The following is a 16,682-nucleotide window of genomic DNA, read 5'->3' on the forward strand; positions in this document are numbered from 1 at the left end:
AGAACTGTGGGGACTTAACTACAAGTCCCCACCCAGTCAGATACACGGCCCCATTGAGCGAATCAGAGCTGAACGAGACGGCTGCTGACCTGAGAGAGAAAATCATGACCCGAATGACAACCAGACCTCCTCGCCAATACCCACCATGGAAAAGACGGTTAGAGGCTAAAATCAAGGTATCAAGGAGGGAAGTGAGCCAACTGTCAGAGCTCCACAAGGGTACAATGAAAAGACCAGTACCCAGAAAGTACAGGCAGATGCCCATACCTGAAGCACTCGAAACTGCCAAACAGAGGCTCCAAGCCTTGGCCAGCCGCCTAAAGAGATACACAAGGGAGAATGAATCCAGAAGGATTAACCGGCTCTTCTCCACTCAACCAGCTAAGGTGTACTCTCAATGGCAGGGTAATAACAACAGAGTAGACCCACCAAGGCTGGAGACTGAACAATACTGGAAAGGCATATGGGAAAGGGAGGCGTCCCACAACAGCAATGCACAGTGGTTGATCTCTCTACGAGAGGACCATAATAACCTCCCTGAGCAAGCCTTGGTAACCATCACTGTGACAGATGTCCAAGAAAGAGTCTCAGGTATGAAAAACTGGACAGCACCAGGGCCTGACATGATCCATGCCTACTGGCTAAAGAAACTCACTGCCCTCCATGAGCGACTGGCAGACCAAATGAACCAGCTGCTACAAAGTGGGACTCACCCTGAATGGTTAACTGAAGGGCGGACAATCCTAATCCAGAAGGATCCATCAAAGGGTCCAGTCCCACCCAACTACCGACCAATAACCTGCCTCTCCACAACATGGAAGCTCATGTCAGGCATCATAGCGGCCAAGATAAGCAAACACATGGATAAACACATGAGCACGGCACAGAAAGGTATCGGTGTAAATAGCAGAGGAGCCAAACACCAACTCCTCGTAGACCGCACAGTTGCCCGAGACTGCAAAACCCGACACACCAACCTGTGCATGGCTTGGATTGATTACAAGAAAGCCTATGACTCAATGCCGCATACTTGGATCATTGAATGCTTAGAGATGTATAACATCAACAGGACTCTGAGAGCCTTCATTGCAAACTCGATGAAGCTGTGGAAAACCACCCTTGAAGCCAACTGCAAACCACTTGCACAAGTGTCCATCAAATGTGGCATATACCAAGGAGATACCGACTCAAAAATGGGGCCAACAACAACACCTTCTCTATATGGATGACATCAAGCTGTATGCCAAGAGTGAGCGAGACATCGACTCACTGATCCACACCACCAGGATCTACAGCACGGACATTGGGATGTCATTCGGACTAGAGAAGTGTGGTCGGCTGATCACAAAGAGGGGGAAGGTCATCCGCACAGAAGGGGTCTCACTCCCAGAAGGAACAATAGCAGACATAGAGGACAGTTACAAGTACCTAGGTATACCACAAGCAAATGGCAACCTCGATGAGGTCACAAGGAAAGGAGCCACAGCTAAATACCTCCAACGAATAAGGCAAGTCCTGAGAAGCCAGCTCAATGGCAAGAACAAAATCCGCGCAATAAACAGCTATGCCCTGCCAGTAATCAGATACCCTGCTGGAATAATTAGCTGGCCAAAGGAGGAGATAAAAGCCACTGATATTAAGACTAGAAAACTACTAACAATGCATGGAGGATTCCATCCCAAATCCAGCACCCTGAGACTGTACACGAGCCGCAAGGAAGGAGGCAGAGGACTAGTGAGTGTGAGAACCACAGTCCAGGACGAAACAACTAAGATCCATAAATACATCAGGGACAAAGCCTCAACAGACAATGTGCTCAGTGAATATCTCAGACAACAGGGAACGGAGGTTGAGGTGCCAGAGATACCATCATGGCAGGACAAGCCCCTACATGGGATGTACCACCAGCAAATAACCCAAGTGGCTGATATCAGTAAATCCTACCAATGGCTGGAAAAAGCTGGACTCAAGGACAGCACAGAGGCCCTCATCCTGGCCGCCCAGGAACAGGCCCTAAACACCAGAGCAATAGAGGCCCAGATATACCACACCAGACAAGACCCAAGGTGTAGGTTGTGCAAGGAGGCCCCTGAGACAGTCCAGCACATAACAGCAGGGTGCAAGATACTGGCAGGGAAAGCGTACATGGAACGACATAACCAAGTTGCAGGCATAGTGTACAGAAACATCTGTGCAGAATATGGACTGGAAACCCCGGGATCAAAGTGGGAAACACCCCCAAAGGTGGCGGAGAACGCCAGAGCTAAGATCCTGTGGGACTTCCAGATCCAGACAGACAAAATGGTAATGGCGAACCAACCAGACATTGTCGTAGTGGATAAACAACAGAGGAAAGCCGTTGTGATAGATGTAGCAATACCAAGCGACTGCAACATCAGGAAAAAGGAGCACGAGAAACTAGAGAAATACCAGGGCCTCAGGGAGGAACTGGAGAGGGCCTGGAAGGTGAAGACCACAGTGGTGCCTGTGGTCATCGGGGCCCTCGGGGCAGTCACCCCCAAACTGGACCAATGGCTACAACAGATCCCAGGAACAACATCAGACATCTCAGTCCAGAAATGTGCAGTCCTTGGCACAGCCAAGATACTGCGCAGAACCCTCAAGCTCCCAGGCCTCTGGTAGAGGACCCGAGCTCAGAGGATAAGAACCACCCGCGGTGGGTGAGAAGGGAATTTTTTTTATATATATATATATATATATATATATATATATATAAAATATATATATATATAAAAAAAATATATATATATATATATATAAAATATATATATATATAAAAAATTCCCTTCTCACCCACCGCGGGTGGTTCTTATCCTCTGAGCTCGGGTCCTCTACCAGAGGCCTGGGAGCTTGAGGGTTCTGCGCAGTATCTTGGCTGTGCCAAGGACTGCACATTTCTGGACTGAGATGTCTGATTGTCCTGCCCCTGTCCTGTTGTTCTGTGCGGATGACCTTCCCCCTCTTTGTGATCAGCCGACCACACTTCTCTAGTCCGAATGACATCCCAATGTCCGTGCTGTAGATCCTGGTGGTGTGGATCAGTGAGTCGATGTCTCGCTCACTCTTGGCATACAGCTTGATGTCATCCATATAGAGAAGGTGGCTGATGTTGGCCCCATTTTTGAGTCGGTATCCGTAGCCAGTCTTGTTGATAATTTGGCTGAGGGGGTTCAGGCCTATGCAGAACAGTAGCGGGGACAGAGCATCTCCTTGGTATATGCCACATTTGATGGACACTTGTGCAAGTGGTTTGCAGTTGGCTTCAAGGGTGGTTTTCCACAGCTTCATCGAGTTTGCAATGAAGGCTCTCAGAGTCCTGTTGATGTTATACATCTCTAAGCATTCAATGATCCAAGTATGCGGCATTGAGTCATAGGCTTTCTTGTAATCAATCCAAGCCATGCACAGGTTGGTGTGTCGGGTTTTGCAGTCTCGGGCAACTGTGCGGTCTACGAGGAGTTGGTGTTTGGCTCCTCTGCTATTTACACCGATACCTTTCTGTGCCGTGCTCATGTGTTTATCCATGTGTTTGCTTATCTTGGCCGCTATGATGCCTGACATGAGCTTCCATGTTGTGGAGAGGCAGGTTATTGGTCGGTAGTTGGGTGGGACTGGACCCTTTGATGGATCCTTCTGGATTAGGATTGTCCGCCCTTCAGTTAACCATTCAGGGTGAGTCCCACTTTGTAGCAGCTGGTTCATTTGGTCTGCCAGTCGCTCATGGAGGGCAGTGAGTTTCTTTAGCCAGTAGGCATGGATCATGTCAGGCCCTGGTGCTGTCCAGTTTTTCATACCTGAGACTCTTTCTTGGACATCTGTCACAGTGATGATTACCAAGGCTTGCTCAGGGAGGTTATTATGGTCCTCTCGTAGAGAGATCAACCACTGTGCATTGCTGTTGTGGGACGCCTCCCTTTCCCATATGCCTTTCCAGTATTGTTCAGTCTCCAGCCTTGGTGGGTCTACTCTGTTGTTATTACCCTGCCATTGAGAGTACACCTTAGCTGGTTGAGTGGAGAAGAGCCGGTTAATCCTTCTGGATTCATTCTCCCTTGTGTATCTCTTTAGGCGGCTGGCCAAGGCTTGGAGCCTCTGTTTGGCAGTTTCGAGTGCTTCAGGTATGGGCATCTGCCTGTACTTTCTGGGTACTGGTCTTTTCATTGTACCCTTGTGGAGCTCTGACAGTTGGCTCACTTCCCTCCTTGATACCTTGATTTTAGCCTCTAACCGTCTTTTCCATGGTGGGTATTGGGTCTCATGGCGGCTCTTATAGCCAAGTGTCTCAAGGATCACTGATGCTGAGTTGTAGATCAGCTCATTGGTTTCTGTTATGGTGTTGGTAGGGATTGTTCTCAATGCTGCATTCACATTCTCAATGATCTCTGATGGTACTTCACTCAGCCGTTGTAATTGGCGCCGAGGAGGTCTGGTTGTCATTCGGGTCATGATTTTCTCTCTCAGGTCAGCAGCCGTCTCGTTCAGCTCTGTTTCGCTCAATGGGGCCGTGTATCCCCTGACTGGGTGGGGACTTGTAGTTAAGTCCCCACAGTTCTGACATCCAGGTTCCTCCTTTTTGCCGTAGCATTTGTGTTGTATTTCGTCAATCTCAAGTTGTGATAGCAGTTGCCGTTTGCGGATGTTGGAACACTGAGCTACTAGTTGTTTAGCGCTTAGTGTTGACTGGGGATGTCGAAGTAACCATTCCTTCACCAGTCTTTGCATGTAACCTCTCTGATTAGGGTTACTTGAGTAGTAGCATTCCAACAGATCCACATTTTCATCTCTCGCCCATTTCCGTCTTGTTATATATATATATATATATATCCATGTATATATATGTATATATACATGGATGCACATGGTCCTCCAGAATGGTTCGGTAGTCCTTGGCAGTGACGCGCCCATCTAGCACAAGTATGGAGCCAAGGGAATGCCATGATATGGCAGCCCAAACCATCACTGATCCACCCCCATGCTTCACTCTGGGCATGCAACAGTCTGGGTGGTACTCTTCTTTGGGGCTTCTCCACACCGTAACTCTCCCGGATGTGGGGAAAACAGTAAAGGTGGACTCATCAGAGAACAATACATGTTTCACATTGTCCACAGCCCAAGATTTGCGTTTCTCGCACCATTGAAACCGACGTTTGGCATTGGCACGAGTGACCAAAGGTTTGGCTATAGCAGCCCGGCCATGTATATTGACCCTGTGGAGCTCCCGACGGACAGTTTTGGTGGAAACAGGAGAGTTGAGGTGCACATTTAATTCTGCCGTGATTTGGGCAGCCGTGGTTTTATATTTTTATATACAGTATATATATATATATATACAGTACAGACCAAAAGTTTGGACACAACTAAACTTTTGGTCTGTACTGTACATACTTGACTATGATTACTTATATTTCTTATGTAATGTAGAACATTGCCTGTTTACAAATCAATTTATATAACCTTTATGTGTACTGTTCTGTCTCTTTCCACATACATGTATATCTATCTATGTCTGAAGATAGATAGAATTATATATCAATATATTGGTATACATGCTTGTTTACGTTTTTGATGTTGTGAAAAAAAGATTAATATGAAAGTGGTTTTCTAATAATCACATTGCCATTAATCTAATGCTATTTTGTAGGAGTAGAACTTTTAAGATGATGAACAGCTTTGACTTAACAACTTAAACTGTGCATTTCTGCCTGAAATATAATGTAGTTTATGAATTATATTGCTTTATTACATGGTTGATTTATTTTAATGACAATGGAAAGAGTCTGAAATAAGTATAGCAAAAATGTTAAATTATTCATAAATGTCATGACCTCTATATGACAATCTAATACTTTGACAAATATTTTGTCTTTGTAATGAGTCCGCTGTTACTCTTCTTTCTTTTTTCAAAAAAATATATTTGCCTTTACGGTTTGCAGAGTGCATACTGGAAAACAAGGACCTGAACTTTCCATCAACAGCAGAAGCTGTTAATACCATGCGACTCAACATTTCTTCCACACTTCTCTCAGAATCAGGTGTCTTTTGACATATTTTTTATTCAGTTCCTATGTGGGTGGGACACTATGTTGTGTGTAAAATCATGCACGCACAAAAAAATTGTGTTAGGTCAGCTATTTTATCTAATTAGAAATATTAAAATATTGAACTTTGCAGATGTGTGAAGTACAATCATGTCAGTGTTTATGTCAAATTCAATTAGTGAAGAACATTTCAATACACCTGGCCTTGATCTCTAATAAATAAATTACACATAACACAGCCCAATAACTGTTGAGGCAAAAAACATAATCAACAAACTTAAAATTGTTCTAGGATACAATTACACTTTTCTTGAGTAGCTTTAATGTAACTTAATAAACAAAAATGACTTGCAGTTTGTGAAAGTACAAAACTGGAATGAGATGTATTATGTGAACCATTATATTCATTACTGTGTTTTCATAAAATTAACATTTACAAAATGACAAATTTCACAAGATGTACATACATGTATATGTAGATATATTAAAATTTTCTGAATGCCATTTTTATACCTTCAGTGGCTTAAGTTGGAGAAAATTCTAAAAAAGTAAACACTAAGTGATGCTTTCTTTTACCATAAATCCCAGAAATACCTTAAATACATGTGTGTTTCAATTCATAAATAGACAGACACCATGTGAGCCTGCCTAATATGCCAATATGATGTACAGTTTCTATTACTTGTATTTGTTTATGAGACCAGACATTATCAAAAAGGGATGATTAGACAACTGAGATCTACACAGAGGATTATTGTTCCACTTTCAAAAGAACACTAACAAATGGAATTATTTAAAAGAAAAAAAAACGCAAAAAAATACCATTAAGATTATTTTATAACATTAATTTAAAGATGCGGTTTGTCAGTGGAGACTCTACAGACTCTGCAGACACTGTGACAGTGAGGACACAGAAGATCACATGTGGGTAAGACAACAATGTAATGCTGTGAAAAATCAATTCAAGCAAACCATATACCATCCTTAAAATAGTTGCAAAGTATGTAGATATACAAAAATAAATCATAATAAAATAAATAAACACCCAAGGCAGGTAAGTGGGAAGTAGCTTAAGTTTTTTTTTTTTTTTTAAGTACAGTCGTAAAACATTAAACACAGTTGCTTGTGGTCCTAGAATTTTTTTACCTCCATACATGTCAGGAACATGCTGTCATCTCCTCAAATAAAGTTCTACCAATCATATATTGATAATTAAGAAGAAGCTTTATGTTGACAAAACCCAAAATCACCTTCAGTAAACAGATAAGGAACTAAAAAAAACATTCTTTATGTTGTTATTTGACCATTTTGTATTATTTATTTACAGATCACATGTGACAGATGCAACTGGTGGTACCACCAAGGCTGAATTAAGGTCCCACAAACCGACACAGACTACTGCTCTGCAATGTGTTTATAGATTTTATGTTTGTACCAATCTAAATCTTTAATGACTGCAGTTCAGTGGATTTTCAGTTTAAACATGTGACATAATTTTTGTTGACTTAATTGGTTTTCCAAAGATTTTTGTTATGAATATTCTTTTGTTGAAATTAATGAAAAAAAGTGATTTAATTTTTATGTTAAACCAAAATAAGAATGGTTTGTGCATGCTTTACATTTAGCAAAGATGCATTGTCAGATTTATTTCCTTCAGTATCCTTGCAATAGCGATAATAAAGAAATAACATTTGTTCTATGAACTGCTGGTATAAGTTTCATATCAATAGGATAATATTTGAGAAAAATAGAGGGGGCATGCATATTTTGGCAGGCTGATAATAGGCTTTGCCAAAAAATGCATCCCCTGCTAAAATGGAGAAATAAAGAGTTAAGAGTGGAATAACTTTTTCTACATAATCACAGATGTTCTATGAACTGCTGGTATAAGTTTCATATCAATAGGATATTGTTTGAGGAAAATAGAGGGGGCATGCATATTTTGGCAGGCTAATGACAGGCTCTGCTGTAAAATGCATCCCCTGCTAAAATAGAGAAATAAAGAATTAAGGGTGGAATAACTTTTTCTACATCAAACTTGTTCTATGAACTGCTGGGATGAGTTTTATATCAGTAGGATTATATTTGAGAAAAATAGAGGGGGCATGCAGATATTGGCAGGCTAATAATATGCTCTGCCGTAAAATGCATCCCCTGCTAAAATAGAGAAATAAAGAGTTAAGAGTGAAATAACGTTTTCTACATAATCACACATGTTCTATGAACTACTGGTATAAGTCTCATATCAGTAGTATAACATTTGAGAAAAATAGAGGGGGCATGCATATTTTGGCAGGCTAATAATATGCTTTGCCAAAAAATGCATCCCCTGCTAAAATAGAGAAATAAAGAGTTATGAGTGAAATAACGTTTTCTACATAATCACACATGTTCTATGAACTACTGGTATAAGTCTCATATCAGTAGTATAACATTTGAGAAAAATAGAGGGGGCATGCACATATTGGCAGGCTAATAATAGGCTTTGCCAAAAAATGCATCCCCTGCTAAAATAGAGAAATAAAGAGTTATGAGTGAAATAACGTTTTCTACATAATCACACTTGTTCTATGAACTGCTGGTATGAATTTCATAGCAATAGGATAAAATTTGAGGAAAATAGGTAGGGCATGCATATTTTGGCAGGCTCGACATCCATATTGCCAAAAAAATGCTTCCCCTGGTAACATGGAGAAATAAAGAATTAAAGAGGGATTTCACCTTTTCTACATAATCAGAGATGTTCTATGAATTACTGGTATGGGTTTTATATCGATAGGATAATATTTGAAGAACATGGAGAGGCCATGCATATTTTGGCAGGCTAATAATAGGCTTTGCTGTACATGCATCCCCTGCTTACATGGAGAAATAAAGAGTCAAGAGTGAAATTACTTTTTCTATACAATCACACTTGTTTTATGAACTGCTGGTATACATTTTGTATCAGTAGAATTATATTTGTGGAAAATATATAAGGCCTACATATATTGGCAAGGTAATAATTTGCTATGCCAGAAAATGCATCCCTCTGCCAACTTGAAGAAATAAAGAGTTAAGAGGGACTTCACCTTTTCTACGTAATGACACTTATTCTCTGTGCAACTGCTTTACGTTTCATATCAACAATAGACAGGGGATACAAATATTGGCAGGCTCAGTCATTAAAATGCATCCCCTCTACATTAATATGCTAGACAGTTAAGCATGATATAAAATGTTCTACATAATGGGCCTCTGTTTTGTAATACTTTAAGCTAATATGATGTTAAAAGAAAAATCGGGAAATTTCAAACTAAATGCGGAGAGCATTTTCTTCAGACATGGACTGAAAAACGTTCGACTCATTTGTCTCAATAAATGTGTAAAAACCGTATTTATTTCAATTAATCTGCGATATAAAACCCACCGTTTTAAGGCTGACATGTTTAAGAAACGTGATATTGTTACAAATATCTTTAAAAGTTACGTCTTCGGTCATATTTCAGTCCGTTTCCTCATTAAAATGCGAGAGTTTAGAAAGATGCGCGCTCCCGCGACAGGGGATGCAATTCTCGGCAGGCATGCATTTCTGGGCATAACACCTGTTTACAAATCTGTTCCTTCACGTTAACATGACCAGGATTACACCACCTCTCACTCACATAAAGTGCAATCCGCCGCCCTTCTTCTTCCGACTCTTGGAAAAGTCCCTGTCCTGCTGCACCAAGGAAAATCCAGGGACCTCCACCCTGTAGTCCGGAATAAGCGAGTGTAGCCAGGTTTCCGTGAAGCAGAAGATACTGCACTCCCAGTACTCCTTCTGGGTCCTAACCAGCGCTGTGAGTTCGTCTGTCCTATTTACCAAAGACCTGACGTTCCCCACAATAATCGCTGTTACTGCTGGCCTGCGCCGTCTCTTCTTCTACCTCCGTTTAACTCCAGACCTACAGCCCCGTCGTCTCCTTCATAGCTCCTCTGGGACCACAGGCCCGTCTCTGGGCAGCAGCAGAGGCCCACACAGCGCGAGCAAACAATGCCGCTACTCCGCTCGGCGAGGTTCTCCGCAACTAAGAGTATAAAAAGTAGCAGAAGAACACGGAGAACATCGACAGAACCACATCCAGCCATTGTGGAAAGCTTAACTGATGATCCATGGGTTCTTAAAGCACGGATCCTTAATCGGTTACAGCACATATACACAGATTAACACACACGACGGGAGCTGCATCTGCAGGCAGCCAGCTGCGCCGGCGCCAAAAAAAGAATCTTTATCTCCTTCATTTATCACCTTCTAGTTTGGATTATTGCTGCTCTGCTATAAAATATAAATATTACTGTGAGATAGAAAAAACGTGTTTGTAGAAATAAAATATTAGTTTTAACCTCAATCTATTATTAGTAATTCTGGATTTATCTGTAAAAGCACCAAATAAAAAAGTCTCATTTCTTGAATGTGGCAAAAGGAAAAAATATATAAAAATGTTTTTACTAAAATAGATTTCTGTGTTTTAATTTTCTAAATTTTCTCACAAACAACAAAATCATAATTTTCTGATTATTTGTCAGAGGGAGACATGTTGGTGAGTAAATTATCACTAAAATATGAGAGCAGAGATCACAGAGTTACTACTCTAACTTTCAATCAGGTTTCAACATTTCTTTATTATTAATATTTTCACTTCATTTCCTGTTTCATCCTCACTTTGAAAGCAATAATCTGTTAACATCTGAATGGTAATAAAATAAAGGCAGCAATAAATGTTTTACTCACCTTTAATATCAGCCCACACAAACGGTAAAAATAATAAAAACAAGAATCTCCTGGTTCTGATCATTTTACTGCTAATTATCAAACATTTGCTGCAAAACTATGAAGAAACAAATGATTGTTAAAACACTGAACTATATATAGATCCTGCTCCTCAGTTTTATTAAAAATGTAAATTATTCTTAGAAAATGTCTTTAATCCAGAATAACCCTGATGACATGTAGCTTCATTAATCTCAGAGTTTCTTCTGGTTGGAAGGAGGAAGTTTGTTCTGATAAATGTACTGATCAGCTTTCATGATAAAACCTCTGGAGGAGGAAGAAATGTTTTAGATTAGTTAGAGATGATGAGGAGTTTTCAACTGTCAGATCATTTCAGTAAATATTCATTAATAATCTACATTATTTATCCTTCTGCACTGACTTAATCCACAGTTATATAATCTTTCTGATTTCATCTTTTCACCTCCAAATTAAGTTAATACTTTTTCAAACATTTTTATTTCTCTACAAATCTTGAAACTAAGACCTGAAAAACATCCACCCAGTTACTTTTTCCAAATTTACCATAAAATATATTTTAAAACTAGTATAAAATTTGTGTCATGTTAACTACAGGGTCTGTAATTTGTTTATCATATTGAATTGAAAACCATAAATTGGCAAAATAAGCAACATTTTCCATCCAAAACCTTCTTGTTGCTAAATCAGTGAATGAATAAACAAAGACATTAAGTAAAAAAATTGCTGAAGTGCTTATTTAAGGGAAAGGCTAATGCTAATGCTAATGCTAATGCTAATGCGGCACAAGGCATTGCACTAGTCAGAGGCAGTGCAGAGCTAATGTTCACTGCTCCCCAGTGTAATGTCCCCAATGTTAGTGCAAGAATAATGAGGCTTTTATTTTGAAATGTTCCGTAAGCTTCATTTTAAAGGGCCACGCTCATACCATGTGTAACAGTGATTGGGTTAAACCAGTTATATAAAACCCAAAACAGCAAATACCTGCTATGAAAAATGTGAAGGTTTTATTTTGTAGTGTATGTGTCGCTCTTATTTTGACAGTCCAATGTGATTGTTGGGCTGCACAGTGGAGCAGTTGGTAGAGCTGTTGCCTTGCAGCAAGAAGGTCCTGGGTTCGATTTCTGCATAGAGTTTGCATGTTCTCCCTGTGCATGGTGGGTTAACAATCAGTCCAAAAACATGACTGTTACTTGGTCTCTAAATTCTCCCTAGGTGAGAGTGTGTGTGTGTGTGTGTGTGTAGGGGTGTGTGTGTGTGGGTGTGTGTGTGTGTGTGTCCTGTCTGTCTCTGTGTTGCCCGGCGACAGACTGGCGTCCTGTCCAGAGTGTACAGAAAACCGTCATGTGAGAGGCACACAGTTCACGCTGCGGATCAGGCCACATTAACGGCACCAGGTGCCTTGCAAACAAGTTTTAACAAACTTTTAAAAGTTAGCAAACTCAAAAAACCCATCAGCCACTTTTCCTCTTCAGTCACGTTGTCCTCCAGACAGAAACATTGAAGCTTTGTCTGTTCTCCATTTTTATGATTCTTTTTCTTTTTCCATGTTTTGTTGGTGAAAATGTCAAAGCTTCCAACTTCTGTATAAAGATTAAAACATCACTGATAAATAGCTAAACTATTCAGTCTAGAAGTTTCTCTGAGCTTTAAGCTGTTATAAGCAGCTAAATATGTTTTATTAATCAACAATAAACTTTATATAACTGCAGTTTGAGAGGAATGGAGTTGGAGAGCAATAAGTAACTCTACCTTTGTATAATTTTTATCTTGTTAAAGGATAAATTTGAACAACCTGCAGCTCTGACTTCCTGCTGAAACCTCAAAGTTTGACAGATTCAGATCAGAGGAGTTTGGACCGCCTCTAATGACGCTGGTTCTACTGATAAACTGTCCTAACCCACAAATTGAACAGATTAAAGGAGCTTTTAGCTTTATATGAATTTGGTTGATATGAAAGTAAAACTTTCTGGGTAAAAGAAGAAATAAAGTTTCTATTTTTCCTGACATTTTGATGATTCATGTTTTCAGCAGCAGATAAAATCTGACATGAAGTTCTGAGTGTTTCTGATCCGTCTGATGGAAGAGATAAAAACTTTTACTGCTTTATCTGTTTCTTTTCTGAGTTTATTTCTATCTGTTGTTTTTCTCAGTTTATGATGTTTTATTCACATGTTAAAGAAAATGTTACATTTTTTGTCAGTTTTAGCCAATAAGTTTTCTGTTGATTAAGGTGCAAAACAAATCATGCTGCATTTAGCATGATTTCATTTTTCACATGTTGCTTTTCACTTTAACTGGATCTCAGTAAAAACAAGAAGAAGATGGAGAGCTGCATGTTACTCTGTCAGTTCCTGTTTGACTCTGAATTGATCATCAATGGATCAAAGTTTCAGAAACTCTTCATTCTGAGCTCAGCAGAACCAGAACTTTAAGAACCGAACTGCTCCAGCATCAGGGCCCTTGTGCATAAAGTGTGATACGCACAGATAACATGCAGCGCCGTATTTTACACACAAGCTGACAAGAATAAAAATGAACGTGGCGTCAAAGTTTGTGAACAGGTGTTAACTTTTTACCTGTCGTCAAGATGTGCTGCAGCCACGCAAACATTTTTATGGATATTAACAAACAAACTACAAAGTGCAAAATCTCACCTAAAAGCACTGAAAGCTGAGTCCATTCAGTCCAATCGAACCAGATGTTTTTCATGATTTTAACCTTTTGTTTAAATGCAAACGATGAAAATGAATAACATCTATCCTCAGACAATAACATAACACACACAATAAAATAAAAAGATGTGAAAACCTCACTTGTAGGTGAATAGTACATTTCCTGAGTTCTGGCCACATAAAGATGTAACTGTGCATCGGTTTGTGCACCGAAGCTCATGGGATGGATTTATTCTCACTGAAAAATAATCCGGATCAGCAGATTAACTCCAAACAGGTTTGATTATTGATCAGGTGTGGAGACAATCACAGGTTTATCAGTAGCTGCATCAAGGTGAGCTGCTACCTGAGGAGCTTTGGCTCTGATGGAGAACATGGAGCCATTGATCAGAGATCATATTGATCTGAAATGATGATGACGGTTTATTAACGTTTAGATCGCCTGGACTGATCATCATGCAGCTGGATGAATGAGCCTTTCTGAAAAGAAATCACATCCATTCTGTAAATATGTAAACTTATACACATGATTCCTCTATTAGAATAAACCTCCACATTCTCACCGTAGAGGATCTGGATCTTTCTTTAAATCCAGACTGAACTCTGCTGATCAAACAAGCATTTGCTCTAAATCTTAGTTTTGTTTACAGACAAAAATGAGAAGTTGTCTTTATTGCTAAAACCTGAAGCTAATATATGAGCCACAGTATAAATCATTTTAGATAAATGATGAAAATAAACACATTTTCAATGGAGAGAATTATTCAAAAATGAGGATCATAATGAAATCAGCAGCATAATATTTACTGTCACCCCTAAAAACAGCTCAAAATACATTTAGCTGGAAAATTTTCCACTTGAATTTTACTTTTCTGAGCTAATTAGAAAGTTTATTAAACGTTAAAAGGTTATTGTTGAATTGTTTGCCGACGGAGAAACAACACAGTGTTATTGTAATAACTGACCAGAACTCGGTTTATATCATCACCAATAACTTTTATCAACATAAGTGACAATAATAAAGAACCAGCTAATATTTCCAGCTATACAATCATTTAGGAAATGTTGGTTTTAGTCATTTTTGTCATGGAATAATTGCCTTGAATTTCCACAACAGAACTAAAAACAGCAACATGTTTTCATCTAAAGTTTTGATTAAAAAAATAGTTTTAATATTTTTTTTTTCTCAAAACATCCATAAAATCCGATTGGAGAAAATGTATCCATCCTGCTTTTGCAAATATTTTATACTTTTCATTATTTTAAACCCTCAACTGGAATTAAATGATGGTTCTTTAAGATTGTCAACATTTCGTGCTCTATGTTGATCAAAATGATAAGTTGTCTTTTTTTTTTTTAACAGGTTATGTAACATTAACGGCTCTAAAAAAAAGTTTTATTTTGCTGGACTGAAGGCAACAATGACTCTTTGGGTTGTAACGGTTGTCTAGTATATAAAATGTACAGTTAGCAGTTGTAACAGGGAAAATGAATTAATAATTCAAGTTGCATGAACACATGAGGCATGTGAGCCAAACATTTATTTTAAAGTTTTCTGCAGATCACGCATGAGCCTGAGCAGACAAGCAGAGGGGCAAAACAATCCCTGCAGAGACAAAGAGACAAAACGCTGCTGGATGTTCCTCCTCTGTGTCGCTGCTGTTCCTGGATGTAAATCTGCTCTCTGGTCCCTCTGGACTTCCTGTTAGCATTCATTAGCATTCATCAGATTAATCAGCATGTTTGTCTCTGAACGGCTTCATGAATAAATACAGATGATTTATTAAAGTTCCCTTCAGACGCTCACTGACAGAGCAGAGTTTTTACCTCGTCGCTGAGTTTAACTTGAAATCTTTTCTTGTCTCTGAAACAGAAATGAAGACTAATCTGTAAAAAACAAAACAGCTAAAACAGGAGCAAAGCTGATCCAACGTTTCAAGTTCAGTTTACAGAGTTTCAGTCTTTCAGTACAAAGTCACTAATTCAGTCAAACTTCTTTAAATACTGATGCAGTCTGAACTTGCCTCTTGATTAATGAAAAGCTCACATTTCCTAATAAATACTGAAGGAATAAATGAAGTTATCAGTGATGAATCCAGTAGATTTGAACTGTTTGTTCATGTTGGAGGGAAAAACCGTCTCTGATTGGAGTTTTAATCATTCTGCGGTTTAATTCTGTGTTTCTACTTTATCTTTCAGTATAATTATATTTATTGATGTTTCATTTTCCTGCCTCTGCTGCTCTGGTTTATGTCCTGGTTCCAGTAATCACCCTCCTTGACTCACTTGTTTCCTTTCCAGATCCTTTGCTCGTCTTTCTGATTCTCATTTTCTTGATGGTTTTGGTGAATTTTCCTCGTTCTTCGTTTTCCTCTCGTCTCATTAGGTTTGTTGTTGTTTTTTTCTAAATGAAGAAGTTCTTCAGTCGGGTCCAAATCTCCCAACACAAATCATGACAGATCTTTCCAACTCCTACATGAAACTTTGTCTAATTCTCACTTAGTTAAAAAAATAGTAATTTAAAACACATTAAAACTACAGACTGAAGTTTGTATGATAATGAGAAACGTTGCTTCCTTGTGGAGTACCACAGGGCTCAGTGCTTGGGCCAAGTTCATTTATTTTATGCATGTTGTCACTTTGTTACAGAGACATTTCTTTTGTTGAAATTATGACACCTGCTGTGTTTTAATCCATGAATCTTGAAGCCAACGAGTAAAAGAGCAATTAAAGAAACATGAACACATTTCAGGCTCAGGCTCTGCAAACACCGAGGCCAGTTTAGGAGCCTCTGTAAAGGTTTTTGTTGTTTCGGCTGTTTGATGAGTCCAGAAACGATCATTTATGAAACAGAGTCTCTGAGTGGAAAGTTTCAAAAAGCTGGTTTCATGTTTTTATCTGTACACACAAGCTGCGTTTTTTAAAATCTTTTAATCTTTTTGCATCTCTCCATAACCAGCATGTTACTCTCACTCTCACAACATGGAGGCGTTTTGTGTTGTCCGGTGTTTTCAGTGTTGTTCTGTAGGAGTGTTACAGCGCCCCCAAATGGTCTGGCTTGTGTACTACAGTGTTTTCAGTGATCCTGTTTCATGGACACATTTTTTAAAAAATCATTTATGAAAATGTTCCATGTTCGTCTCCACGTGGAGCAATGCAGGCGAGTTAATTCTGCTT

General features: G+C 39.3%; 1 protein-coding gene across 1 annotated transcript in view; it reads right to left on the minus strand.

Annotated features, from left to right (window-relative positions):
- The window catches only part of LOC111606168, a 151,034-nt gene extending 139,992 nt beyond the window's left edge, over nt 1–11,042 (minus strand). The window contains exon 1 of the mRNA XM_023325964.1: nt 10,813–11,042. Coding sequence (XP_023181732.1) covers nt 10,813–10,876 — 64 coding nt within the window. The 5' untranslated portion in view covers nt 10,877–11,042. The remainder of the gene's footprint in view (nt 1–10,812) is intronic.
- Nucleotides 11,043–16,682: the final 5,640 nt, after the last annotated feature.

This window comes from Xiphophorus maculatus, chromosome 21, assembly GCF_002775205.1.
Source record: "Xiphophorus maculatus strain JP 163 A chromosome 21, X_maculatus-5.0-male, whole genome shotgun sequence".
Taxonomy (NCBI): domain Eukaryota; kingdom Metazoa; phylum Chordata; class Actinopteri; order Cyprinodontiformes; family Poeciliidae; genus Xiphophorus; species Xiphophorus maculatus.